The 26,680-nt window shown below is 36.5% G+C and overlaps 3 protein-coding genes across 11 annotated transcripts; all 3 read right to left on the minus strand.

Annotated features, from left to right (window-relative positions):
* Positions 1 to 12,241: 12,241 nt before the first annotated feature.
* LOC133732184 (metallothionein-like protein 1) lies at positions 12,242 to 13,045 on the minus strand. Its single transcript, XM_062159673.1, has 3 exons — positions 12,884 to 13,045; positions 12,711 to 12,782; positions 12,242 to 12,548 (listed from the first exon to the last, which is right to left on the minus strand). The coding sequence occupies exons 1-3, from the start codon at positions 12,946 to 12,948 to the stop codon at positions 12,455 to 12,457; spliced, it is 231 nt and encodes a 76-aa protein (XP_062015657.1). The 5' UTR covers positions 12,949 to 13,045; the 3' UTR covers positions 12,242 to 12,454.
* Positions 13,046 to 13,180: 135 nt separating this feature from the next.
* Positions 13,181 to 19,223, minus strand: LOC133732183 (probable GTP-binding protein OBGM, mitochondrial). Of its 6 annotated transcripts, none has more exons than XR_009856974.1 (8): positions 19,037 to 19,223; positions 18,341 to 18,553; positions 18,121 to 18,229; positions 17,892 to 17,974; positions 17,735 to 17,797; positions 16,512 to 17,626; positions 15,140 to 15,217; positions 13,181 to 14,896 (listed from the first exon to the last, which is right to left on the minus strand). XR_009856974.1 is itself a non-coding variant. In XM_062159672.1 (7 exons), the coding sequence occupies exons 2-6, from the start codon at positions 18,473 to 18,475 to the stop codon at positions 16,514 to 16,516; spliced, it is 1,503 nt and encodes a 500-aa protein (XP_062015656.1). In that variant the 5' UTR covers positions 18,476 to 18,553; positions 19,037 to 19,223; the 3' UTR covers positions 13,181 to 14,896; positions 16,512 to 16,513. The 6 variants fall into 6 exon arrangements, 4 of the variants coding, with proteins under 4 accessions (XP_062015656.1, XP_062015655.1, XP_062015654.1 ...); XR_009856973.1 differs by having other exon boundaries at positions 14,787 to 14,896; positions 15,136 to 15,217; XM_062159672.1 differs by lacking the exon at positions 15,140 to 15,217.
* A 900-nt stretch (positions 19,224 to 20,123) lies between these two features.
* Positions 20,124 to 24,238, minus strand: LOC133732710 (protein TRM32). 4 transcript variants are annotated; one of them, XM_062160293.1, is made up of 6 exons: positions 24,013 to 24,238; positions 23,298 to 23,523; positions 22,837 to 22,919; positions 22,621 to 22,692; positions 21,201 to 22,461; positions 20,124 to 21,077 (listed from the first exon to the last, which is right to left on the minus strand). In XM_062160293.1, exons 2-6 carry the CDS (start codon positions 23,446 to 23,448, stop codon positions 20,497 to 20,499), a joined length of 2,148 nt encoding a protein of 715 aa, XP_062016277.1. In that variant the 5' UTR covers positions 23,449 to 23,523; positions 24,013 to 24,238; the 3' UTR covers positions 20,124 to 20,496. The 4 variants fall into 4 exon arrangements, with proteins under 4 accessions (XP_062016277.1, XP_062016275.1, XP_062016276.1 ...); XM_062160291.1 differs by having other exon boundaries at positions 22,621 to 22,701; positions 24,013 to 24,237; XM_062160292.1 differs by lacking the exon at positions 24,013 to 24,238 and adding an exon at positions 23,775 to 23,793 and having other exon boundaries at positions 22,621 to 22,701.
* Between the last annotated feature and the right edge of the window lie 2,442 nt (positions 24,239 to 26,680).

Raw genomic sequence — 26,680 nt, forward strand, 5'->3', positions numbered from 1 at the left:
GCTGCGAAGGATGGTGGTGAGGTGGAGAGGCGACGCAACAAGTCGGGGTTGGCTCCCGGTTTTGGTACACGATGGTGGCACCGGCAGGCCAACGAAGAGACGTAGTGCTGGGCTTTGGGTGCCCATAGAGGTTGAGAGGCCCACGGTAATGGGTGTGGACTCTTGGGTGCAGTCATGGGCCCATTCTTTTTTCTCAAGCTATTGGGTTTGGGGCCCGGGTGGAATGAATGAGGGTATGGGCTTCCTAGACTTCTGGAGGCCTTACCTAATGTCCAGTATTTTAAATAAGGAGACTGTTGTTATCATGCGCTTGATTGATGTCGCAGATAAGCCAAGTTTTCCATTAGTTTTTAGTTTACGTTTCTTTCCCTGCAAATTGATGGAGAAAATTCTCAATGACTTCAAGGAGTCTTACTTGGGCTACTATACTGTAAGCACCTCAATTGCGAGCATTGGCGAGCAACATAGCCAGTTTTTAATGGATGAGGATAATCTACATCACTTTGTAGTTTTGCTTTGTTTTCTTATTTCTAGAAAGTGAGCTTCAACTTTGTAATCGAACAGCCATTCTAACGAAATATGGTCTGTTCTGCCTTAAGTTTTCAATATAATCTTAGTAGGTCAATTCATGCTCCTGTAAATGTTCAGGATGCCCCTATAAATGATTGTAACTATTGTTGAGAATCAATATAAGTTTTATTTTATTAAAAAATAATAATAATAATTATATCATCTATGAAATGTGACAAAAATGAAGAAAAGGATATGGCACCCAAGTATAATGCAATCAGGCACATGAATTACAAGATGTCGTCCATAATTATTTTTTTCAAATATACGTGTACTGAAGTTCATACGCGTATAATAAGTGTTTTAACTAACTATGGTTTTTAGTTTTTTTTTTTTTTTTCAACTTCCCTTATTTTTACTCCGTATAAAATGGATGTATGTATAAAAAGGTCGAACTCAATGATACGTGAATAAAACTTAATCTACAGTTACAATACTCTGAAAGAAATCACTTATTTGCAGAAATCTGAACCCTAGGTTTCGTGTCCAGCAGCGGCACCTCACTGTTATTGGGTTCAGCGACGCTAGACATCGAGAATCTTGCCGGATGAGCAAGCCTCTTCTAGGTCAAGTGGGTCTGACAGAGTTGCAAGGGGATCTTTTTCTTAGGGATCTCTTTTCTAGGTCGAGTGTTGTCGCCGGCAAGTGAAAGAGGTAATCGGTCTGTGTAATCGTCTGGTGCTGGTTGCAGAGGGCTCCAGGTTTTGTGGAGGCAGCTTCAAGGCAAGAGGATCGATCAGGTGGTGTTGCGGCTTGTTGGCATTGCAGTGATTTGGTGTGATTGGCAATCTCGCTGCAGGTTGTGTTGCAAAAGGGAGGCAGCAGAACTGTTCCGGCCTCGATGGGGTGCTGGAAAGGCCGACCGCCAGAAAGCCTGGAGGCAGCAGCGGAGATGGATTGGCAGAGGTGATGGGTCTTCATCCTCCTGCTAGCTTGGGTTTTGCCTTGGTCTAGGCCTGGGACTCGGCCTTTGGGCTTGGTCTTAGGTCTTGGGCCATTGTATCGTCTCCTACAAAATTCAAATACTTCGAGCCCACTACTCCAAGTATCGTATTTAATTGATTTATCCTAAACGTATCGTATCTTATTTTACTTTAGAACTACCGTATCCACAAATAGCAAATTTACTAAAGAATTCGTGAAAATTTGAAATGCTATTCGTGAGCAAAACTGGGTTTGTTTGGAAAGGTGTATCTGTAATACCCAAAAATTTTGGCAACAATTCTTTTTACGTCAATAAGTTGTTTTTTTTTTTTTTGACATTTGAGGAACTTTTTTTATTTTTTTTATTTTTATTTTTTTTATCGAGATCACACAGTTTCTCAAAAGCTTTCTAGGCCCAGAGACTAATCCGTACCGGCGGATCATGTCAGAACACTTCCTCCCCCCTGACCACCAAGAATAGATTGGGATTTAACTCTAATCAGAGTCAGCGGGATTCGAACACGAGTGTGGTGGTTCCGCACCTGGAGGCTCTTACCAACTCGACCACCTAAAGTGGTTACATTTGAGGAACTTTAGTTTGTGCCAAAATTTGTTACAATTTGCTATTTGACTTTTTAAGATCAATCATTAATTATTTACGTTTTCTACAATCGGGCTTTTCTTGAGATATGATTTTCTTAAGTTTAGAAATACTATCTAAATATTATTAAGCCCAGCCAAATCTTAACCTTATAGGAAAATACTTATACATCTATCATTCCACCTGATTTTTGAGATTATCGATATTAACCCTCATTCCTCCCCTTCAACTTCAAGTATATATATATTCTCTTACCCATGTTCGTCAGTCAACTTGCATGCCTTAATACACCTAGATCTGAGTCTTAGATCGAAAAATGTTCTTCAGCAAAATTGTTCATCATCATCTCTTCTATAACATATCTGAAAATCAGCACAATCGGATCTGCATTTAGGTCTTTACATCAGTTTTAATAGAGGTTGGTGAGAAATCAGCAATCAGCATATTTCGAGTTCATTTATTCATTTTTTTTCCTTCGAATCTGTCAAAATTCTAAGAAAGTTCTTTGCAACAGACGTGAAAGATAAGCAAAACGGAGATCAATTTGGAGCAAGTTTCTGAGCATCGTGGTCATGCAAAATTCACCATGCATGAATGGATTTAAGGTTTGCACGCTAAGTGTTCAATATAAGTTCTCAACTAGAGTATGATTCGTATTTAGGATATACGACCATTATTAGTGGAAACTTAAGTGAATTATTTTTTATTTGGATAGCAAAAGAAGGAAATCAATCTGAAAGAATTGGTGAACAAGTTGGGAATGTAAATTTCACCTGATGATTTTGAGGTAGGGGTTTTAAAAAGAAATGAAATGTTTCAGTTTTTATAATTGTGATTCATATTTTACAAACTGTGTCCGATCAAAACATGATTTACATGTTCATATATTTGAGGTTTAACAAAGTTTTTGAAATATTCTTCTTGGGAGGTGCTATTCACACACAATTTTTCTCTATTCACACACCCTTTCTATTTTTCTATTTCTATAATTCAATTTTTTTTAAATTACCCTAACTACCCTCCCTTGTAATTCTATTTTTTTTTTCTATTTGACGAGTTAATCATGAATCAAATATCATTATACAATAAATCAATTTTTTTACCTATAAATTAAGGAAAAATAGTATGTTTATTAATTGGAATGACCTGTATTATTAGACAAGGAATATGCTTCTCATGTAATTACCTTCATCCAACTGAATCCAAATTGCAAAGTTTGTCCTCATACTTTGCAAAGCACCAAACTCAATGCTTGTTTGTTTATGATGCTTGTTTGTTTATATATATATATAATCAGTATTTTTCTGAGATGCTCTACATAATATTGAATGCAATGAGTTGCAATCTTCATGTGGGGACAATATTATGTTCTACTAGCATAATATAGTAAAACAAATCATGTCTATCATTATAAGGCCATCGTTATTTGGCTGTCGTAAAGTTCTATAGTTGCTCAGTGGATTCAAATACACCAAATAATTTTAGTTAGAATCTTATCAAGAATGATGGATTCAAAGGGGCTCGAATGATCACTGAACTCATATTTTTTTTCCATGTCTCCATTGCAAATCAGATGTAAAATTTTCTCTAAAGATGGGTCTAAAGTTTCTTGTTCTGCCATGATTGAACTTCAAAGCATTACATTTAGAGATATAGAATGACTATGAAAGAAGTTTTTGATGGAAAAGAGATAATTGAAAAAAGTTTTGAAGTCCCTCTATATCTGCGGGAAAATAAGGGTTTAGGATTTGGGGACTTTGCCAAATAGAGAAAAAAAAAAAGGAAAAAGAAACATAATTATAAGGGAGGGTGTTAGGGTAATTTATATAAAAAAAAATTGAATTAAAGTAATAGAAAAATAGAGGGGGTGTGTGAATAGAGAATTTGAATAGCACCACCCTTCTTCTTTTGCTTTCAACTTCTTTGTTACCTGGAAATCTTGAAGTATTGTTGTTTCTTTAAAGTAGGAACATAAATTTACTTTCAGTTTCTTGTCATGGAAGAATCTTGCGTGAAAACTAAATCAGTTTCAAGTGTTTAAATTGTTGTATGCCTCTGTGAATTTCTGTTTGTTTTAAATATTCAATGCATATATTTATTTAGGAAAAGAATATGGAAGCGGATGAGTCTAGCAAAATGTGAATTGAGATATGTGCACAATGACTCGATTATTGTTCTATGATGAATATGCACAATGACCCAATTTCCCCAGGGAAGCCCCTTGTGTGGGCGTTATGTTGAATATGTGATGTGTGATCATGCATGCTACGAGTCCCTTCCAAGTTGATGAATTCATTTGTCATACAAGGATTGACTTATGATTTTCTCGGTTGTACTATGATTTTATTTTTGTCTTGGCAGATTTAATTATGAAACATGTAATAATTTTATGTGCCAACAATTTATTTTATATATTTGATGTTTAATGTTTCAGAACACAAGAACTGAATCTTCAAACGAATTTCAAATGGAAAGCGTTTCTTTGTGAGGCATACAAGTATCCTTGAGTCAGATTTTATTTTCCACAATTGTGATTACAAATATAAAACCTGCTGAGCGTTACGCTCACCCAGTTTTCCTCAAAACTTTTTCAGGTGGTGATTAGTTGGTTTTGTTGAAGTTGAAACTACTCTACTTACAATCAGACTTTTGTTATCACTAGAGAAGGATCGAGAGATTTTGGTGAGCTATGCTGCATTCTTATTATAGGCTAGTTGAAATCAGAAGCTAGATGTATTTTGCAATAGATAGCTAGCCTAATTGATATGTTGATGTTATGTATATAATCAGTTAAAAAAAAAAAAAATCAGAATGCGCGCAGCTGGTTTACTCTAGCTACTTACCTGGGACATGAATAGCCAAATGGGGTTGTATTGTATCCTTGTTGTATTCCTATGTATACTCTCTAATGTCCAGTAGCTATTTGTTGATGGCATCACGGGTATGAAAATATATGCAAATGTGTGTGATGTTACCTACTCCCAAGATTAGGAGGTCAAGTTTTAGTAAAGGGAAAAAAGTAAGAGTATCGTACTCAAGGGATTGAGTAACTCTACCTTAACTAGATCACCGTAAAAATAAACCTATAAAACACATGTAAAGTCTACCTTTTTACAAGTTCACAACCTTAGCCCTTTGGAAGCTAAAGATCATGAGGATGGTATTAACAATTGTGGTAGTGAGCGGCTTGGTTGATTTTAATTTGGATAAAGAAAATTAAATGCATAAAATAAAATAAACAAATAAAAATGTAGAGACTAAATCAATGAGAAGAATAGAGACTTAGGCATCACACCTAACCTTACTCATGCACAAAATGTAACCCATATTTGATGTAATAACATGCTTTGATAAATTTCCCCTTAGTGCTTTGATGAAGCTACCAAGAAACCAACTAATCATGCAATTTAACAATCTCTTCCGAAGCAAAGCTAAATTACACAACCTTTTTACCATTCAAATCTTCCGGATCCTAAATGGCCTATGGTGCCGTGAGCCTAAATTCTTCCATAACCTAAACTCACAACATCATGCTTTAATTTCAAGGTAAGAAATTCAAGCAACTTAGTTCTTCCCGTAGGAATAAGCTAAGTCACCACCTATTTAGCTACACATGCTCACGGAATCAAGAGTTTATCAAGTTCATGTTTTCGATTCATTAATTTCCTAAAGCATGTTTGTAGGTGATAAATCTATAAACACACTTAGGATACATGAAAGTATAGTAGCCAAAAGATTCAAAACATGCATATCAAAACACATGGAAATTTACATTATTTGCACATAAGTTTGGCTAGGGCTCAAATCCAACTACTCACAACACATGCTATTACAAATACAAGCCATGAACATCAAATTAAAGAGAGAAGGAAGAGAAAAGAGAAGAACTACCCAACCTCTCACCTAGCTCTCAAAGATGTCAAATGATGAGAGAATTGCTTCAAGGTATGAGATTTTCGGTTTTACAACCCAAAACACCACACACATCCACAAAACTCAAGAACAAAGAAGAACAAAGGCTTGAATGTGTGAAAGCAAGTCTTGTGATTGATTTAGAGTGTGTAGTAACTTCGGTTTTGGTGAAACCAAGTGCCTACACACCTATTTCTCACACAAACTTAAAGAACTATGTACAAGGTATGAAAAACTAACCTAAAACTAGAGAAAAGAGAGATTTTGATGCTCCAAAATGAGGGAGCCAAGGGGTTGCACGGTTTTGGAAGAGAGAAGAGGCTATTTAAAGGCCAAGGCAATTCAAATCAAGGGTGGAGATCAAAAGGAATGAAGGGCTAGATGTGATTGACAAATGTGGATCTAGTTTTTAACTCCACATAGAAATGACCTAGAAAACCCATAGATATTTTGGTGGAGGAGAAAAAGTAAGGGTAGAAGGGTAATTGTGTAGGGGAACAAGGTAATAAATGGGAGACAAAGGTGTAAGGTGTAAGAATGGGACCACTTGTCATCTTTCAACTTTTGAATTTCAAAATGACCTGGACCTAAAGTATTCCTACCTAAAATCTCTAACCCTAATAAGCTCTTTCCTGTCCTCCACACATGTTCTTGGCCGGAAATGTTCGGAATCCGGCGTTGACCACAGTTGACCCATTTTTTGCCCGTTTGCGCACTTTCTTCTCCTTTCTTCTTTCAATTGAATGTCCACCGAGAGTTCATACCAAATTTTCCTCCATGAGTGTAGATCATTCAGGTAAAATTTCAGAGTTTAGTTCGCCGTGGTTTGGCCGAAAATGCTGCCGGAATCCGTACAGGTCCGGTTTTGTAGTTTTCGTCTTTTAGTTAGAAATTTGTGCCGATCATTTGAAGGCCTTCCACTCCGAAATATCTCTTGCACTCTTCATACGAAATTATCCTTAGGATATCTAGAATGGATTTACAAAGTTTCAACTCATTTGAAGTTCATTTGGTCAGTCTGCCGCTCCTCATTCCTTACCTAGCTCGGTTTCTCCTAGCCGGAGTAGGAAAATGTGCTAAAGTTGAGTTTTTAGTGCATTTCCAAGCTTCTCCATCATTTCCTAGCATGATAAGGAAAACATAATAAATAAACACAAAGGTTAAGTAAAAGTGCAAGATTAGGAGCATAATTAGTAGGTTATTACTATTCATTAGGCTTGTAAGATTGTCTTTTGTTGTGCCTCTCAATTATAAGTTTAGGTGTATTTTCCAGAAATTTTGTTAGTTTGCAACCTGTTTTTCCCTTCCATTGTACGATTCCTCTACAAGGCTTGTTTCATATGAACTTCTAAATCAATGTATAACTTCCAAGGTTTCCCACGGAGAAATTTTTTAACCAAAACAAACCAACTTTCAAATTGAAAATTCATTTTGAAGTGAAGAACAGCTTTGCTGATATCCTGAGAAAACTGCTGATCTGCTCACTTTGAGCTTTGTTTTAGCCTACTTACCGATCTTCAATTATCCTAAAGTTTTGATATGTTATACTTCTATTAGTTAAAAAAAGATCTGGAAAGTTTCATATCTTTCCGACATAAATTGAACTTTCTTTGAATTTTTCAAGTTTGGTTTGTAATTGAGAAAGTCTCAGAATTTTGAATGTTTCTCTAATTTTCTGATGATTTCTTGTCATTAGGACTTACAATGAATTTTTAGTGAATTTTCTAAGTTGACCATGTTGGAGGAATTTTTTTTTTAATTATAAAACTTCACAGTTCAGTCAAATTGTGTTCATCTTTTTCCTTGCTTCCCGTGTGTTCATCTTTTTCAAGTTCATGGCCATACAAATGAATTTTTAATAAATTCACAAAGCTAAGCTGTTCATGCCTTAACATTCCAGTTCACTTATGTCTCCCTTTTGTCATTTACAATTCTATTGATCATTTCAATTCTTTTACCAACCGTATTCAAGTTCAAATGATCGAAACCTTTTTGTCGCTTGATTAACATCTAGTTGTCATTTGGTTGATGATACTTATTTTGCTTTAAATCAGATTCCATTTCAAAATAGTACTTCATTTTATTTAGGGACAATCGACAATCTTGGTCGTACTCTCATTTTCTCTTGCTTAAGAATCCCCTTAAGGATGTTCTCTAGATGCTTATTGTAATCAGGGGTTTAGGCTCAATATCCCCCCTTGTGTTAGACAGTTTCATCAATCAAGGCTTGAGGGCAGCCGCACCAGCCCTTTATTTAAAAAAAAAAAAAAATCTCCTTAAGTCATACCCCTGATTTGGGGTATGACAGTATCCCAAGTCCACGAACCTCTTAATTTTTTAATCTTCTCAAATGGAAATTAAAAAAAAAAAGTATTAGAGAACACAACACCCCTTTAAAAATAGAAAGACAAAATTTGGTGGAAAAGGTTGTATTGATTTTTGTTGTTTTGCCAAAATTAAATCAAAATAAAGACTCAAGAGATGCTAGTACATGTCCCAAAGAGCTACAAATACGATGTGCTATAGCGCATGTGCCAAAGAGCTACAAATATTATGTGCTATAGCAGGTGATTTTTGCCTTGGTTTGAAAAATAATTTTGAGGACTGATTTTCTGTACACATGTGCTTCCTATAGTTTGTTTAGAATGGTGTATCTTAAGCCCAAATTGAAGTTTTCTCATATTGAAATATAAGAAAATGGAAATTTTTAAGAACAGTACATGAACTTAAGTACACTGAGAATTTTAAGGTTGCCGACTTTTCGAAACTATCACATAAGTACATGAACTAATGAACTTGACTCAGTTTTCATATATACCGTTAACTCCTCCGTTACGGAGTATGTCACCTGACATATTAATAAGGGCAAATTCATCTCTTCAAGTTTGACAGAAAAAAAAAAACTGGTATGTAACACCAGCAATTGCTATGGACACCCAAGGCTTCTCTCTACATCCAATTAGGGATGGCAAAAATCTCCATCGGGTATTCGACTCTAACAGGCAGAAATTCAGGGGAAATCAGGTAATGAGGATGGGGATCCCCAGTATTCGAATTCCGAAATCGGGTACAGGGCGGGGATGATATTTTGATCCTCATACCCACCCAATAAGAATTATCTGAAATATATATATATATATATATATATATATATATATATATATATTATTTATAAATAAATATTTATGTAAACTTCATCTTTTTGTCAATATTTAAATTGTTAATAAACATGTTCAAAAAAATGAAGATTCTTTTAATAAAAGATCTTTATCAACATGTCAATTTTCTTTGATTGAAATAAGAAATTTATTTAATTTTGATGTTTGATTTTAACTCAATGGTGTTAGCTTAGTGGTTAGAGCGCCCACTACCTAGGATCCAGATCTTGGGTTCGAGTCACCATGGGGGTAGGAGTGAAAGCTTTTGATCATCTTTAAATTAAAAATGTTAACTTCATATTTTACAATTCATAATTATTTGTATGAATTTTTATATAATAAATTAGTAATATTATTAACGGGGATTGGGGCAGGTACAAGGACCTAATTCCCAATGGAGACGGGGACGGGGAATCCCCAGCATCTTATTACGAGGATTGCGGTGGGTAAGGGATGGGGATGGGAAATGAAGTCGGGGGATGAGCATGCCACTAATTCTGATCCCAATTACAAGGGGGATGAGCATGCTACTAATTCTAGTCCAGAAAACGATGAGGGGATTGATATGAATGCGGGCTTTAATTTTAGCTTAAATGATGCTGCTAACCTGAATGTTGGTGAGGAGAGAGATTGTATTGATTTGAATTTGGATGCCAAGTTTGGGCCAAGGGACCAAGAGGAGGGGTATCGATTTCGATTTGAATTTGGAGGTTGCTGAGGAATATAGGGATACATAGGAGAGTGACAGTGAAGACAAGCTTTTGATAAAGAAAATTAAAGAAATATTCATAACAACTATTATTGAGGAACAATTCATGAGAAAAAGTTATTCTCATTGTAGAGGCACTTTTGATCAGGGTTGTACGGCAGTGAAATCACCATGGCCGAGCCCAAAATCTTATCCCCTTTGTCTGAGTAAGTGAAGACTAAGCCCAACAAACTTCGAAGGACTGAGAATCCTAGGAAGCTTGTTGTTGTGTTCCTCCCGGCAGCTCAATACTCATTCATGGCAGTGAACTGGTTGTTTGTTACTTTCAATAGAGGGCTTAGCAAGATGTGCATGGCGTGGGAGCTAGAAAAGCATGAGTTTCAGAAGAAGAGATCTCAGCAGTGATGGCATATTGGTTTAGGTATATAGAATAATAGATTTGAACAGGAGATGAATTGGGAAGGATCGATGGAGAACTAAGGGTGGATTTGGGAGAGATGAAGCATGGCAGAAGAAGAATGCTAGAGAGCTTGCTAGCATACCCCATTCTGGTCCCCTTCTTGGTTAATAACATAGCTATTTATATGCAATTCCAGCAGCTAAAGGAATCTCGGTGGAAGGTCTCTATTGCTGGGTAAAGAGATGGCTTGGGTTAAATGCATGTATTGGATTTTGTAATACCTCTTGGTCTATCAGGTTTTGTCTAAAGAAGATTGTGGAATATGTTTGGCAGGTTTTCTGCCGTGAAATCTGCTGCTGGGATTACTAATGCAGGATTCCCGCTGCTTAAATCTACTCGTAAGATTGCAATCTCAGAATTTCTGTTGTGCTGCTGGGATTATGTTATGCGGCTGGGATCAAGAATCCTAAGTTTAGCATTTACTGTTTTGTTTGGTTCTAAAGGATTTGGGCTTAGGCTTTTGGGCTCTCTCTTCTTCATTTACCCATGTTAGGATTAGACTACTAGGCTTGAATTTTGGTTCCCAAGTCCAAAATTACTAGTGTCTAAAACTAACGATGGGTTCATACTTTTCCGTAACCTTCCACACCACACCTATTCTTGTAAGCCCCGAGTGCGTGAATGTGGCTTGGGTCCACGTGCGTGGCGTGACGGGTGTAATTCGCCTCGAAATATGAATTGGGCTTAAAGCATGAATTGCGCTTGTTAGCTAGATTTTTGGGTGTCAACACTCATTTTTTAGTTTATAAAAATAAAGACTCTCATGGGTTCAAATGTTTTTTTTTTGTTTTTGTCTGAAATGATTTGAATGAAAAGCCCAAAAATGGGAAGAGATACAAAAGATAGCAACCATTACAACATAGCAGCAACTGGTACAACACACCAGGTAATAAGTAATGGCTGCAAATAAAAAGAACAAGAACTAGTGTGAACATGGAAGACCATCACTAGACAAAACAGAAACTAAAGAGGTTGGGGGTCCATTGACCCAAATTTCATTGCACAACCTTAATTTGGCAAGCTTTGCAGCCACATCAGCAGCACGATTAGATTCTCGGGAAATCCATGATCAAGAGAGCTCGATAAGAAGCCCTTTTAAGCGGTGGAATTCTGACAGAAAATGATAGATTCTCCAATTTCCTTTTTCATTCCTGTTATTTAGAGCAGCAATCAATTCTTGGGAATCACTTTCAATTATGATATTGTCCAGCTTCAAACTATGAGCCAATTTGATGCCTTGTGCCTAGTCTAACGGTTTAGGGCATGGGTTCAAATGGTGACTCAATCAAATTATATCATACTAAGCACAAGCTTAGTCTAACGGTTTAAAAATTTGGTGCATCATTACATGTTCAGAAGCATACTAGAATTTTCTCTTATGGTGAAATTACCATTTTCCAGAGTTTCATACCATTTAGTAGTTATTTGGTCAATGACACACGGCTTTGATTGAAAGGCTATCACATCAAAGAAATAGAAAGATACATCAAGTTCGATGTTCTTCATTTGGGCTTCTGATTTCAGATCGAGTCTTTCAATTTTTTTTTTTCTTCAGTAAAGACTAGGAGTCTTACAAAATTATACAGCTAAAAATTATAACCATCAGATAGTGCTCAAACCCTCAAAGAATGTTTTAACACTAATGGCAACACGAGAGGGTGTTGAGCACTGCTCAATGGAATTAGTCCAAAAATGTTGAATGAAGAAAGGACTAGTTTTCAAAATTTTCCTCATAGGGTCTAGGACCTGTAATACTTTAGCCGATGCCATGCATCCTGCTTTATAGTATGTGGTCTGCTAATGGCATGGTCAGCTTACAGGAGCTCTTAATTCTTCATATATATTATAGTTCGATCTCTCACTCCATATAGTGAAATCCACAGGAAATTAAGCAGAAGAAAACACAATTAAGAAAGCTACATGATCATATTCAAGGTAGTAAACCACAAAACAAATCACAAATCCTAGCTAGCTAGGAGATGTGGATTTGCAGATCACAAAGCCAAATCTTATTTTACACAATAATAAGCTAGTCTCCAACCCAACTGGAGAATTCATCTTAAACAATATTTTCTTATTTATATAGACCACATGAGCTGCAGCTCACTGCCTAGCTTCTTTCACTTGTGGCAGCCGCATGAGGTGCAGCTGCAGCTTTGGCCGCACTTGCAGCCATTTTCAGCACCGAAGCTCATCTCTGACTCCTCAAAGCACCTGTCAGTGTAATAAAATTTTAGCCACCAAACTTAGGTTTAGTCGGTCTTGTCATGAAATTAAAACCCTAATTTATTTATTATGGTTTTTTACTTCAATACAAAATGATGTGAAACTAAAATAGATCTCATGCACATGAAAAGTCGAGGGGAAAAAATTTACACGTTGGTTGATGGAACCCCAGCAATGATGGTTGCTGTTGTGCTGCTCTCAAGATCTGGGTAGTTTCCACAGCTGCATATACAGTACATAGTTTCAGAGAAAGTTACAAATAAGTATTTTGTATGAAATATAGCAATTGATCCAGATCTTAGGAGAATGGGGGAGTTAATTACTTGCAGCTAGAGCCGCATTTGCAGCCAGAACCGCATTTGCAGCTTGTTGATCCACACCCAGACATATTTTCAAGAGTTTTTGGGAATGAAGAGAAGATATTAATTCTGGGAATTGTATACACTCAAAGTCTGGGATGAGTTCTCTAGCAAGGCCTCAACTGCTATTTATACTGCAACGAGAGATAAAGGTTGCAGATATCCACCATACACGTGGCCGAATCCTAGATATCTTTATAGAACTAGTAAATTCACTTGCCCATATAGCTTACCAATACTAGAGTTTGGATGCTCTACTTATATTTTTAGAATTTCCGGTGTCTATACCAATAAAACTCTCCAATTAATTGTCTTTTCAATATGAATATTAACTCTAAAAGCAACGCTATTTAGTGTTTAATATAAGTAGATATCCGAACATATTTCTCAGCATTCATGTGCACCACTCAAGTCCAATCATATCTTATTATTTGAGAGGAATTTTTTCTTTTTAATGGGCAATGGTTTATCTTTTGTTGAGAAAAAGTTCCCCTTTGAGAAGAAGAGCACATGTTTATGCACTAAACTGACTAAAGGTAGCTTAGCTATAAGTACTTAAGTAGACAATCCATTGGTACAGTGCAACTAATGAGTCAAAGAGTTGTTGGAAGAAAAAAAAACATGGATAATGAACTATGAAGCTGGTCCTTATTCCTTAAGTCAACTAAGCTAGCAGTATTCAGAAAATCAAATTAAAAAAGAAGTGACGATTCAGACATTCCATTGATAGAGCCATAATTAAGACTAAAATATGGCCACAACTACACATAAATAAGAGTCCTTGGTAGATCAATCAAACACACATAAGCGGTCATTTTCTGTGGGTAATTTCCTAAACCAAAATGTTTCGATCAACTTATGTTTACCAGAAGAACCCCAGAAAAATGAAAGCTGTGCCTTTATGTATATGATACATCACTTCAGCTCCGCGTGCATCATTTCTTTACTGTGGTGACATGAGTTCCTAATTTTTCTAGTTTAGCATCTATTTTTTTGTTAATAAAATAAATATGTGATAACATTTGAATAGTATAATACTCCTCGTCACATACACATTTATCTATAATCATGAACCCTCATCTTGAAGATAAATTAAACAATTGTCAAAATGTAAACATATTATCATCCTGTGTTTTTCTTTGGCCACTATAAACTGTCTTAAGCTGGCATAGCATCTACAGGCATGAAACATGCTTTTTCTCAGACAAAGATGTACACATCAAATTAAAGAAATATTTGAATTGTTCTTGTCCTGGGTCCCTTAATTTGTTAATATGAAATCTTTTCTTATATTCATACTCTAATATCTAAGACAGTCGACCACATCAAAGAAAGTAACACAAGTTTTCTTGACACCCATTTGTTCATGTATATATCCAAAGATATATGCAAAATCTGTCCATCTTCAAAAAAAAAAAAAAAAAAAAAAAAGAATCCCACTTGCTTTGTTTGATGTATTTTAGATAGTCTCTCTCATGTATAGGGGTGCAAGTAGCCAAACATGAAACTTTTTGACTTTGGCCTTAAGCTAAATATGATAATTAGGACTTTTTTGTTGATGTACCATTTTCATATGGTGGGTCTTGAAGAGCTTCTATCCCCTGATTGTGGAGCCTGCTTTAATTGTGACTCCAAAAGTGAAAAAATATTCTCTTCAAATCTCTTCACCAGTGGTCTACATTTCTTTTTTCTTTCTTTTCTCTTTTAAAACAAAAGGTTCTCCATTTGCTTTTATTTTCTTCTTAATTATTTTTCCTCTAAAATGTTCTAAGTTTCTAACTTGCCAATATCTTTTGGAATATTAAATATCAAAGCTATGTAATATGGAATCATCACTTGCGTGAAGCTAACCTCTCCTATCCAACAATGAGAAATGTAGGCTCAACACTAACCATCAAGACAGAGGAGGGTAGAATCTTGTTGTGGAACAAAATGAACCATCCTTTTTAGTATCATGAAATCCTCAGAAAAATAGCTCTGCAAAACAAGCAAATCTGGTAACTATTTTATTTCCAAACGTTAAAACTTCTTAACTAGTAACCAGACTAACCATGTAAGTTGCACCATATACATAAGCAAGCAATATTGAGAATCTAAAATCAAAACTAGAAAAATATATTAGACTTTAATTTCCCATAAAGATGAATTTTGATACACAGAAGAGAGCATATATCTCCTAAAGAACGAGATATTCAGAAAACTGAGTGTATGCGAACCTGCCTATTGGTCATTCTGCATGCAGCAGATAGAGCCTGGATTGCTTGTTTGTACATTTTTCTCAGGTCTCAAACAATGAACCTGAGAGGAAATCATGCAGAAACTCTCTCGTAAATGTTGTAATTTCCTGAATGTTGTATTCAGTATCTTTCCCATCTACTAATTGATTCACCCAAATTTGTTCATATAGATTTGCCAGTACTGCAGAGGTTTTTGCCCAGGATCTCATGACTAATTGCTAGACTTACATGTATACAGAATCTTGTTGAGTGGTTAGTCATGTTCCATTATCTCTGGTATGAAACAAAATAGATGGAAATAATGAACTAGGATCCTCCATTTGATAGGGTTTTGAATAACAGCACAATACCAGAAATAAAACATACCCAGAAGATGCAGAAACTTATTATATTCATGATAAATAACATAAACAATCATGTTTGCGAATAAAATTTGTTCAATCAGAATGATCCTACTCAGACATTGTAATTACTAACAGGCTTGGACTCCTACTCACCTTACTGGTTGATACATGAAAAACAGAACAAAAACAGAAAGCCATCATAGTAACAGAAGCTGATTGTTGAACATAACTCGTTTCTTGAGAGGCAATGCACAAAAAGAGACAATGAGCTTCATATTCATTTGATGATGATTGTTCTAAGACACATAATGTGAGAAAATTCTATAGACCATTTTCATGGAAACAACTCACATTGTTGACAAGAAAAGCTTAGATACAGCCGTTGTAACTTGTATATACAACTAGTTTATCAGATTCATGGGTCTTGTGCTAGTCATATAATGCATTGTGCACTAGGTATGATGAATAGAATTCAGATAGTTGCCTTATCAAAGTTGAAGTTTATCAATGGTGTCCCGGTTCTGCATAATGTGACGGCTTGATCAGGGATTATAACACTTTCGACAGTTCCCCTAGTGCATGAAGGATAAGGTAAAACTATTTGCATCACATTTGTGGATTATATTGTGAATCACATCTCTAGTAGAAGTGAAACTTATCTGTACATCTATAACAGGATGTTCCCATTATATAGGATTCAGTCGGCATAGTTTCATCATATCTTATAATGTAGACATAGCTTAATTGAATAAAAGGGCGGGTAGTTTTGGCAGAGGGACTGTTAAACAAATTTACGTGTTAAACTCACTGGAGCTATTTAGAGTCAGTCAAACAATAATCAAACCCTTATCAACAAACATTTAAAGATAAACTGGTAGTATGAGGCCAATTTGAAATTTGAATGTTTAAATCATGGGCTTGGAAATACCTGCAACTTAAACTACAACTCAACAGATGATCCTTGTGCTATTCAGGCAAAACAACACTTTTCATTGAATAGGTATCACTAACCTTTAATCAACCATAATTTTATCGACCTGGAGTCTGTCTGTCATTTCACCATTCACAAGTTTCCTAAGACCAATCTTTAGCTCTTGAATTCCTTCCCCCAAAATAGCACAGACAGGGAATATAGGAACATCTTGCACCCTTCTTTTCAGTTCTTCATGCACGCCTTCAGTCCCTTCCTCATCTATTTTATTTGCCACTATGAGTGATGGTCGATCAGATAAACCCACTTGATGGTACTCAAGCTCTAAGACCAAATCTCTAAGCTGTTCCCAAGGTGGGGTTCCTTTTCGACCATCCAATCCAGCAGCCAAGTCCACCACATAAGCTATAACCTTTGTGCGTTCTATATGGCGAAGGAATGCATGTCCAAGTCCACGATTCTCATGGGCACCCTTTATGAGTCCAGGAACATCAGCAACTGTGAGTGAAAAGTCATCAAAGTTTAGGTTCCCCAAATTGGGTCTAAGAGTGGTGAAGGCGTAATGGCCCACTGCAGGCTTAGCCCTAGATATAGCCCCTAATAGAGTACTTTTACCAGCATTCGGCATTCCCACTAGGCTCACATCAGCAATGCTCTTTAGCTCTAATATGAGAACAGCTTCAGAACCAGGCAAACCAGCACCGAGGGTCAACTGATCATCATCAGATACTTGAGCATCTAACGAATCAGTTTTGAACTTCCTTGGGACTTTGAGAGACACGCTACCTAGACCACCTTCCGCTCCACGAGCAATAACTAGTCGTTGACCTCTTACTGTTAACTCAGCAACGTTGTATTGAATTTGTTCTTCTTCCTCTGTCTCGTCTTCTGTGCAAATCTCAGACAAAGAAGGTGGAGATTGAGTAGGAACCTCAGTGGATTCAACTTGGGAGATTTCCTTCATGAGAACTGATTCCTCAACAATTCTTTCAGGTCGAGATGATGAGCTACCCCCAGTATCCACTGCCATATTTGGACCACTAGGGGCAGATTGCTGGTCAGAGCGAGTTACATCATCAATAGGAGTACCTGGAAGCTCCCATGGATCCAAATCTTTAGAAACATGGCTATCAGCAACAAAAGGAATTTCACCCTTCATAAGATGAATCACTGTACCAATGGGCACTTGGGAAACCTACCAACATAAAAAAGATATTTCATTATAAACTTCTACTTTCTAATTTCAATAGGTGGGATATGACACAATTTTTTAACATAATGAGGGCTACTAAAAAGATATAACCTTATCCGCTCCTCGGGTGCCAATTTTATTCTTCGAGGATCCATGTCCCCCTCTCTGTGCTATCTGCAGAACAACACAACTGAAACTTAATTTTGTCAATCGAGGACAATAAATCTATAGATTGTCCATAAACATGGAAAATAGAAGATATCCGTACAAGGTGAGGTTGCAAACCACTGAAGTCCCAAACTGTTGGAGAACATTCCAAAATCACATCACCACCTCTTCCACCATTCCCACCTGCATTGCTCCAGGGTTAGATGCAGAAGTGATACAGAACAGCAAGTTTCACATTTCTAAAAGAAAACATAGAACTCTTGAAATAGCTTGAACTAAAATAAAATACAAGATGCTGCTCATTCAAAAAATGATTATAGAGAACCCACCATCAGGTATGCCATGGCGGTCATGGCGACTACGGCGAGAGCTGGAGCAACCACTGCCACCACCGCCCCCTTTAGCATATAGCCTAAACCTGTCTATCATTTTCCTTTCCTAAAAAGTTAAAAGGTCCCAAAATTACAAACATACAATGCTTTAGATAAAGATACTCAAATCAAGAAAAATGATAACAGTAAGGATTAATAAGAGGGCAAATGTAGCAACCTGTAGAGGGGCAAGCTTCGACTTCTTGTGAGGAGTATCTGAGTAGGAAGACGATATCGAAAAAATCCATGGAGACTTAAAAGACTGACTCAAGGCCCTTATCTGCCTAAATGGTTTAGCACGCTGCACCCACATCTGTCTTTGTTGTTTTATCCCTCAAACTCTTCTTAAGCTATTCCCTAGTATATCATGCATTCACTAGATTTGGATTGCCTATCAAAACAGACAAATGAACATTCAACAGATGTGTTAAAGAATTCTCTCTCTCTCTCTCTCTCTCTCTCTCTCTATGTTCAAAACTGCATCAGTAGAATTTGCATTATCAGAATACTTTTAAGGCATTAATGCCATCAAAGTCACCTCAATCATCACTAACCTTCAAAAGTATCATGCTTTCTAGTTGAAGAAGTTAACTGAAGGATACCCTTTTGTGTAAATTACCTTGCAGTACTATGGTATCAGTGTGAATCAAACATCTTGCTACTAAAAACTAATGAAAGCAAGAAACTTTACAAAAACTGAGAGAACAAAGTCGTACAGATTATCAATAGTGCATGCCCATTTCAACAAGCGTCTGAACCAGTTTATGCTAAAACCCTTAAACCCTACTTCTAACAGAACCCAAAAGATGCCATTGCATACAGCAATAATAATCAAAGAAGACCAACGGAAAGAAATAGAGGAGAGAAAAGTCACCTGCTTTTGCGTCGCTGTGAGATTAGAGAGTAGGTAGGACTGAGGCTTGCTACAATTTGCGTGAGAGAGAGAGAGAGAGAGAGAGAGGTGAAATGAGGGAGAGTCTGAAATTGCAAGCAAGGCTGGGACCTGGGAAATGAGAATGAGCAAAGCCGCAACGAGAATGAGAACACTACAACCGCCGTGGCTTTGTGGGTTAGAATAGAATGATCACAATGGGCTGTTATTGCATGGGATGAAATAACACATTCAAAGGCCCAATTATAATACCCGAAAGGACCGTCTGTTTGTGATTTGTTTAAGAGTTCATGAAAACGGGACATTAACGTTTTGATACATCAAGTAGAGCAATTCGATATTAGAGGTAGAGTGAGCAACTCCAACAGCTTCCCCATATTTTAGTTTTTCTCTATTTTAGGGAAAAATGAGCCTCTTTTGCTCCAACAGATTCCCTATAACTTTCTCCATTTTAGGGAAAGTGAGGAGAGAGAAAACAAAATTCCCTAAATTTACAGCAATCTCTAAAATTTTAAGGAAGAATTTGGAGATTTTAGAGATTGCTGTAAACTAGGGAATCTGTTGGAGTTGAAGAAGAAAAATTGCTTAAAGTTTTGACTTTTGCTTCCCTATAATACAAAAATTATAGAGAAGCTGTTGGAGTTGCTCTAACTCTATCTGAGATCAGGCTAAAAGCTTGTCTACTTCTATAAAGAGTTGGTCTATAATAATGTATTGATACGTTAATGTACCAGAGAACTTTATTTTGCTTTAAAGCGGTTTCAATATATCAAAATTTGGGTAAAGAAAGCTAAAATAGTTTTTTAAGTTATAAAACCTTCTTCTTCTTTTTTTGTGCTTTTACAAAAATTCTTAAATTTTTTATGAAAAACTTTGCGCTTCTAAGAAAACCACTTTCAATGAAAGCACTACGTAACAAAAGCACTTCTATGATGGAGTATTCAGTGCACCGACGTACACTTATACCAACAAGAATGGACAATTGAATAACATCAAGTATATTTTTTTGTTATTAAAAGAAATATATATTAAAAATCATCGGCTGATATCTATTGGTACAGACAGTGCATAGAAAAATATTTCCACTCTTATACAAACAATATGAATCAGACTCTTTTACCGTTTCATATCATCATGGAAATTGTTTGGGATCCCAAATTAGGGTCCAAATAAAATTACATCTACCGGATCAATAACTGTAAGGACAGTACATAAATGACTACTCTTTCATCAAATGTTCGTACTCAGCTTCAAACCTACTCGTACATCTTCAGCATCTAATTTGAAGGCAGTGATGGCATTCAGATGCAAAGAGCAGGACTTTTTCCGTTCAACAAAAACAAAACATAGGAAACTGCAAAACTTTGGAGGTACATATATTAACAAACTATAAACAAAACTATTATGTACAAGGACTGCTACATCTAATAGTTCATCTAACATCAACTACAGATAACTTCATCTAATAGTTCTTCAAAGATCAAATCCTCAAGTTCGAGTGCCACACACTCAGTTTCCCATTGAAGGTTCATCCAAGTATCGGCCTTCGCCAAATCTCGAGCCAAGATATCATCCAATGACTGGACCAGCTCTGGCCTGAAGCTCATATGTGAGCTAATCCTTGTCCACACATCTTCAAGAAGATGCTGCCCTTTCGGCATTGGACGGTGTTTGGAGCCACTGAAGGACAAGGCCTTTGGGAAGTAGGTGTATGATCTCTCATGGATATCAAGGAGTGTCTCATTCACTAAATCAAAAAGAAGCTGGTGATCCCAATTTTCAGTAAAATCGAGTTGATGCTGAAATCGAGCCTCCAATTCCTTGAACACTGAAGGATCCAAAGGCTGGTCCATGGAGTACCATGTTCCAAGGTATTCATTTCCCATGAAACCTGACAGCTCAAGAACATCTCTAACATAGTTGAGTTCAGGATCATCCATTTTGTCTACAAATTGTGAGGAGTGATGGTCCACATTCGTCTGTTCGATTTCAGTTTGCTCACACTTTGCACTGCTGCAGAGTTCTGTAAACAATCATGAGAGAAATTCAGTTATTTAACATATTGAATGGTCAAAAACTAAAGAAAATACTTGAGACATGTAAAAATAAATGTGCAGTGACAATAGGCATGTATGAACAGTATTACCTTCTGAGATTGACAACTCTGAAGAATAAGATTCAAAAGTACAACTTCCACTTGGTTGTGCTTTCTCTCCTTCAGGACTCATCGTAAAACCAATGTCTCGTTGCTCATGAGTTCGGCTTTCTTCTTCTTCCTCTTCTTCTGGCTCAACTACATACTCATGAGTTCGGCTTTCTTCTTCTTCTTCTGGCTCAACTACATACTCATGAAGGTCCTCTCTGTCACTTTGTTCTTCTATGCTATTCTGGAACTCTGTCTCTAAAATAGCTTCTAGTCCTTCAGACTTACCTGTATCTACATTAAGGCTCACCGACTTGGGACCAATATGACTATCATTTTCCTTACTTGTCTTGTGGTCCACTACATTTTTAACCGGAATCCCTAAGCGAAAAGCATCTCTAGGTGGCCCATTTAGAAAGGAACACAAAGAGTCAAGGTCAGGTAGTGACAGATTTCTTCTGATGGATTTCTGAGCATTCCCAGTTGAAGTAACTTTTTCTTCACTTCTTAACTTTAAACTCATGGAGTGATGCAACTTGGCCTCACTTCTGCAACTACTCTCAAACAACTGACTATATCTATCGAGTGACTCATCTAGAGAGGAGGTTCTACTTACACGGCGTTTTCGCTTTCCAAGAGTATCATCCAAACCATCAATCTTGCTTCTCTCTTCACCAGTGATCATCTCTGGTGTTTCACACATTTCTTTACCATCACATCCAGAAGGGTCTTCAGGGATGAGTGTTTCAGTGGAAGTGGGAGTGGGAGTATTTCCCTTCTTGCTCTCCTGCGGTGCATGCATTAGCTTCTGCTTTATATCTTTAAAACGACTCATGACCAATTGATTCCACCCTTGATATCTAAATCCCTCAGGCAGGTCCTCTTGAGATTCGGATGTCACTAATTTTGGTGCCCGAGTACTAGCAAGAAGTTTTTCTCCCATTGGGACGGACCAGATTTCATTCTGCTTGTGTTTTAATGTGCTAGGTATAACACTTCTAGCTCTAGACGAATCAGCTACAGGAAATGAACTTGATTTTGTTAATCTTACTTTGGTATTGGACTTGTGCAGGCCCGGAAACTGGTTTCTGTTAACATCTGGATCTTGAAGGAATTTTAAGAAAAATTCCTTGTTTGCCTTAATTAGCTCCAAAAGATCAACATGATCATAAAACTGGTCGTGGGAAATGTCTTTTTTCAGCTGATTACTTGTTATTGGCTTCTCGCTTGGTGGGGACTCCATGACTTCTTCTGCAGAAATTGCCTGTTCCAGGGTACAGTTTTCATTAAATGCAACTAACTCATAAGGCGCCTTCGAAAAATCATCTGAAGGCTTTACATCATGCATTTCACTAGTTCTCCACAACCATAATTGCCCAGAGAAGCTTACAATCCATCTTTTGTGGCTTTCTTCTTTACATACCTGTTTAGCTTTTGATGCCTTTAGTTGAGATTTCTTAGACTTTTTCTTTGCAGAGCTCGTTTCTTTACCATTCTGTTTGACCTAACATAAATTACATTTAGTTACTGTCACTTTATGTTTCACTGCATAATAACCACAACTCCATGCAACATGTCACATCACAACTTAAATTTCTAAATTCTGTGATAAATCAAAGAGTAACATGAAGTCACATACCAGCAAGGGTTCAGCTTCAGCACCCAACTCTTTCATTTCACCATTGTCGCGGTTTTTCAAAGTTGCTTTTCGACTTCCACTACCTACAAGAATAAATGATCTCTCTAAGCTTATAAAATCAAATCATATGTATCATAAAATGGAAAATTTTCTCAGAACTCCTAGTGACAATACCTTTTCTTTTCGTTACTTACGAATACATTATCAAATGCTATACAATTAATATACTGAGTTCTAGACAGCTATCTGAATAGAAGCAATTTTTTGTGTCTGAAGCATATATAGTGGTTTTCAGTAGCTCGTTCTATCTGGTCTAAAACACTGACTACATAGATGGGATAATGGAACACCCTATGAACCGTTTTAGAAGCAAAAAAATCTGCCAGAGTAGCACCAATTAAGACATAACTGTTTTCTAAATAAGTAATATTGATAAAAGATTTGGACTGGGAATAGCCTACCTCTGATTCTTCCTCTGCTGTGCTTTCGGCCTGGAAGCATCTTCTTGACACTATGCCAACGATGGTAATCAAGGATATGCATCAGGCTCCACATGCAGCCTTGATGACTGCTCGGAAATCCCGTGTCCTGGCGCTGCAATTGCTTTCTCATTTTTTAACACAAGGGAAAGTTTATAGTCTTGAAATGTTTGGGATCGACCCAATTAAGTATTTAATCTCCACCACCCTGAAACAACATAAAAGAGAGAACAACCATGTAAGCTACACACATAAAAGCTAAGAGCTTGGACAAGTAATTCACATAAATTTTCCAGCCCTCAAAGACCTTGGAGAACTTATATCAAACATTTAGTAGGCAAGTTGCAAAGCAGGATTTCTAAACGATGATCATGATATTCTCAATTCAAAATCGAATGGCAGGAGCAAACACCCAATTCCAATTCTCATATAAAAAATTCAAAAAGCTTGCAACTTTACCGAAGTTCATCAAACCCAAAAACGTTGAGGTCCGAAAAACTCAAACCCAAAACAGAACATAAGAAATGAGATTTACATAGAAACGAAAGAGACAGCGTTATGCTTAAGAATCAAGCTGACAAAAACAAGGTTACACCCGTACGTCTAATTAGTAATTAATGTTGGAAAAAGCAACGTTAATTTCCATTAATTATGGGAACCAAAGCAACCAAAAAGTAACAGAAGCAGAGCTATGAACCTTGAGAAAAGCTTGGAGACTCTGTTCAGTTAGAAGCATGCAACAGTTTCAGGCTCTAGGAAAGGTGCGAAAATGGTTGAATTTGTAAACGGTATGTATTTAATATAGCTGAAGAGATATTGTGTTGTTTAGTGTATCGTATACGGAAAGTAAAGCAAAGATGTAGGGAAGAAGGTAGTCTGGTCTTCCATAGTAGCAGAGAAAAAGGAGCACATTACCCGCCAAGAATTTGTTAGGAACTTTAGAATGGTCCACTCACTCACATTCTGACCCAGCCTTCTTGGTCCAAGCCACAAGCCTACCATGGAAGCCAAGTCGACCATGTATTAATTTGATTAAGAGGTTTGGCTCCACTTGGTCTAAAATATCAACCATGTCATTAGCAAGATTAGTTGAATACATATATTGGTGATTAGATCGATAGAGATCAGGTGATGTCAACAGTGCACTGGTTTGGAAGGCATTAGTTAAGTTTTGGTACAACAGTTTAGCAATTTGGTTGGAGATGTGTATGATATTAATGGTTGATGTAGTTGCACGTTGTTAAAATGTTAGTCAACTGATGTTTTGTGCGGATTAATAAGTAATATAGTCAAACGATGATAATATTGGTTGGGAGTGGTTAAGCTCCGTACGGAATCAAAAAAATTTCTCACGACATTAACAATTTATATACCTTTTTTTTTTTTTTTTTTTTTTGAATCGGTAATTAGGGATTTCAATAGCAAAGGCCAAAACAGCACAGATACATATCATCCAATCATCCATTACCATATATGGTTAGTAAGACGAGCGATATGCTAGCACCACTCACTAATACAAATCAATGCTCACTTATTTCAAGTGAGCCTATAAACTACACAAAAGCATAGTAAATAGGCTAAGTCACAAAACAAAAACAACAACTTAAATTTTCTCCTTGCCCTTCTCATTTCTCACTAGGACTAGGAGGCTTGGTAAGGTACTCAAAACAGGTCACTTGTGCTGCAGCAACTTTCTTAGACTTTGAGGGATTTTTATTTTTCGAACCTAAACCTTGTTTTAGTCGGTTTAACTTGACAAGCAAAATTGAAGAGGGATGCTAGACAAGAGCTACTATATACATCCAAAAGGATTTAGACCTCTAGTATCTCAAAAGTGTTATTTTGGTTAATAATACTCTAAATTTCCCTTATGAAGCAAGTGAAAATCTAAAATTTAGGTGAATTAGCTCACCTACATTTTTTCCCTAGCTCCATGCAAACAAATTAAGACTATGAAAATTCTACAAAATTATGTGCTACTTCGAAATAAATTGTACTCTAGGTTTTTTTACCGTAAAATCTAGTAAAATAATAGTTGTAGTGCAAGTAATTATGAAATATATAATGCTTCAAAGAACATAGCATTCCTAATGTCTACAAAATAAGCACAAAAAAGGTACTTAGAATGATATAAAGGGCAAACAATCTCAAAAGACATCTCTATCTCTGCCTAAAAAGAAAGAAAAGAGAGAATTAGATCAAAGCCTACATGATTGAAACTTGAAAGCCTTGACAAGTAAAGTGTTTACATGGACTAATGAACAATTAAAGTTACATGTGTTTGGACTCATTCAAACCCAGTCCAGGTCCACATACTCCAAATTGTCATTGAATATTTCAAATATGGCATATAGGCTGGAAAGGGACATTGAGCAGCTAGTCAGCAGGGTCTTGCATCACTGGGAATAATCATATGAACTTCTAGATAATTATCACACATAATCTAACATCTTGAAGAATATTCAAACAGAAATAGTAAAAAGTGACACATACAGCAAGTCAGAAATTTTGTTGGTGTTCTAGAGATTATGAAATTTGACTTGGAATAGATATATGGAGCTTGAATTCAATGCATGAAACTGTGGGAGAGGAACTGAATTAGGTCAAACAGAGATATTGATGCTGACCTTATTCTTGAGTCTTGAGTGTGATGCTATGTATGCATAGGATTACGTAGTGAAAATTGGGCAGACACCCAAAACCCTGAGAAAGCCTACAAGTGCTCTAGCCCAATTCTTATTCTCCTTGTTATGTAGATTGAGAATCAACCAATTTTATAATTAGGTTTCTTTTGGGGAATTAATAGTTTTTTCTTTGGGCAGGGTTTCCACAATTCCACTGGGATTTTTAATTGTATGGCAAAAGCCATTATGTCCCTTCTTATCCTATGCACTCTTAAAAAGCCAATTAAAATATGACCAAGGATGGTGAGCATTAAAACAATTGTAGATTGCTAGGTATTTCTTTTCCAGTAAGATGAAGAAGTTGGCATATGAAATCGCTTTTGTTTGATTTATAATTTTTGTTTTATTGTTGTTGAGAAAAAATGTTGTCTATTTTGTTTTCTATGCACTCACCACAAAAAACACCTTTTATCATTTGTTTTGATTTCTTTGAAGTATTTTAACGATTTTTTTTTTTTGTTTTTTTTGAAAACTCGACCAAGCGAGTGAAATTTATTATAAAAAAAAGGTTACAAAGAGAAAGGAGGTAGGACAGGCATAAGAAACGCCGCTAACCTCCTATCTAAAGAATAAAAATTAACGAAATCGAAAATTAGAAAGACCTAAACGGTCCCTATTACAATGACTCATCATAAAATATGGAGTTGAATCCCTCAAGTAAAGCCATCTGATGAAGCACCA

This window comes from Rosa rugosa, chromosome 2, assembly GCF_958449725.1.
Source record: "Rosa rugosa chromosome 2, drRosRugo1.1, whole genome shotgun sequence".
NCBI classification, from domain to species: Eukaryota; Viridiplantae; Streptophyta; class Magnoliopsida; order Rosales; family Rosaceae; genus Rosa; species Rosa rugosa.

What these genes read in the sequence shown, in the direction of transcription:
- LOC133732184 (XM_062159673.1), bottom strand. Translation starts at nt 12,948, where the DNA reads ATGTCTGGGTGTGGATCAACAAGCTGCAAATGCGGTTCTGGCTGCAAA. An exon ending in AAATGCGGCTCTAGCTGCAA is followed by an intron (nt 12,783 to 12,883) that starts GTAATTAACTCC and finishes CTGTATATGCAG; the next exon opens with CTGTGGAAACTACCCAGATC. An exon ending in GGGGTTCCATCAACCAACGT is followed by an intron (nt 12,549 to 12,710) that starts GTAAATTTTTTC and finishes TTACACTGACAG; the next exon opens with GTGCTTTGAGGAGTCAGAGA.
- LOC133732183 (XM_062159672.1), bottom strand. Translation starts at nt 18,475, where the DNA reads ATGTGGGTGCAGCGTGCTAAACCATTTAGGCAGATAAGGGCCTTGAGT. An exon ending in CCGCCATGGCATACCTGATG is followed by an intron (nt 17,975 to 18,120) that starts GTGGGTTCTCTA and finishes GGAGCAATGCAG; the next exon opens with GTGGGAATGGTGGAAGAGGT. An exon ending in GTGGTTTGCAACCTCACCTT is followed by an intron (nt 17,798 to 17,891) that starts GTACGGATATCT and finishes GTTGTTCTGCAG; the next exon opens with ATAGCACAGAGAGGGGGACA.
- LOC133732710 (XM_062160291.1), bottom strand. Translation starts at nt 23,448, where the DNA reads ATGAGAAAGCAATTGCAGCGCCAGGACACGGGATTTCCGAGCAGTCAT. An exon ending in AGGCATCAAAAGCTAAACAG is followed by an intron (nt 22,462 to 22,620) that starts GTATGTAAAGAA and finishes ACCCTGGAACAG; the next exon opens with GCAATTTCTGCAGAAGAAGT. An exon ending in AGAGTTGTCAATCTCAGAAG is followed by an intron (nt 21,078 to 21,200) that starts GTAATACTGTTC and finishes GATTGTTTACAG; the next exon opens with AACTCTGCAGCAGTGCAAAG.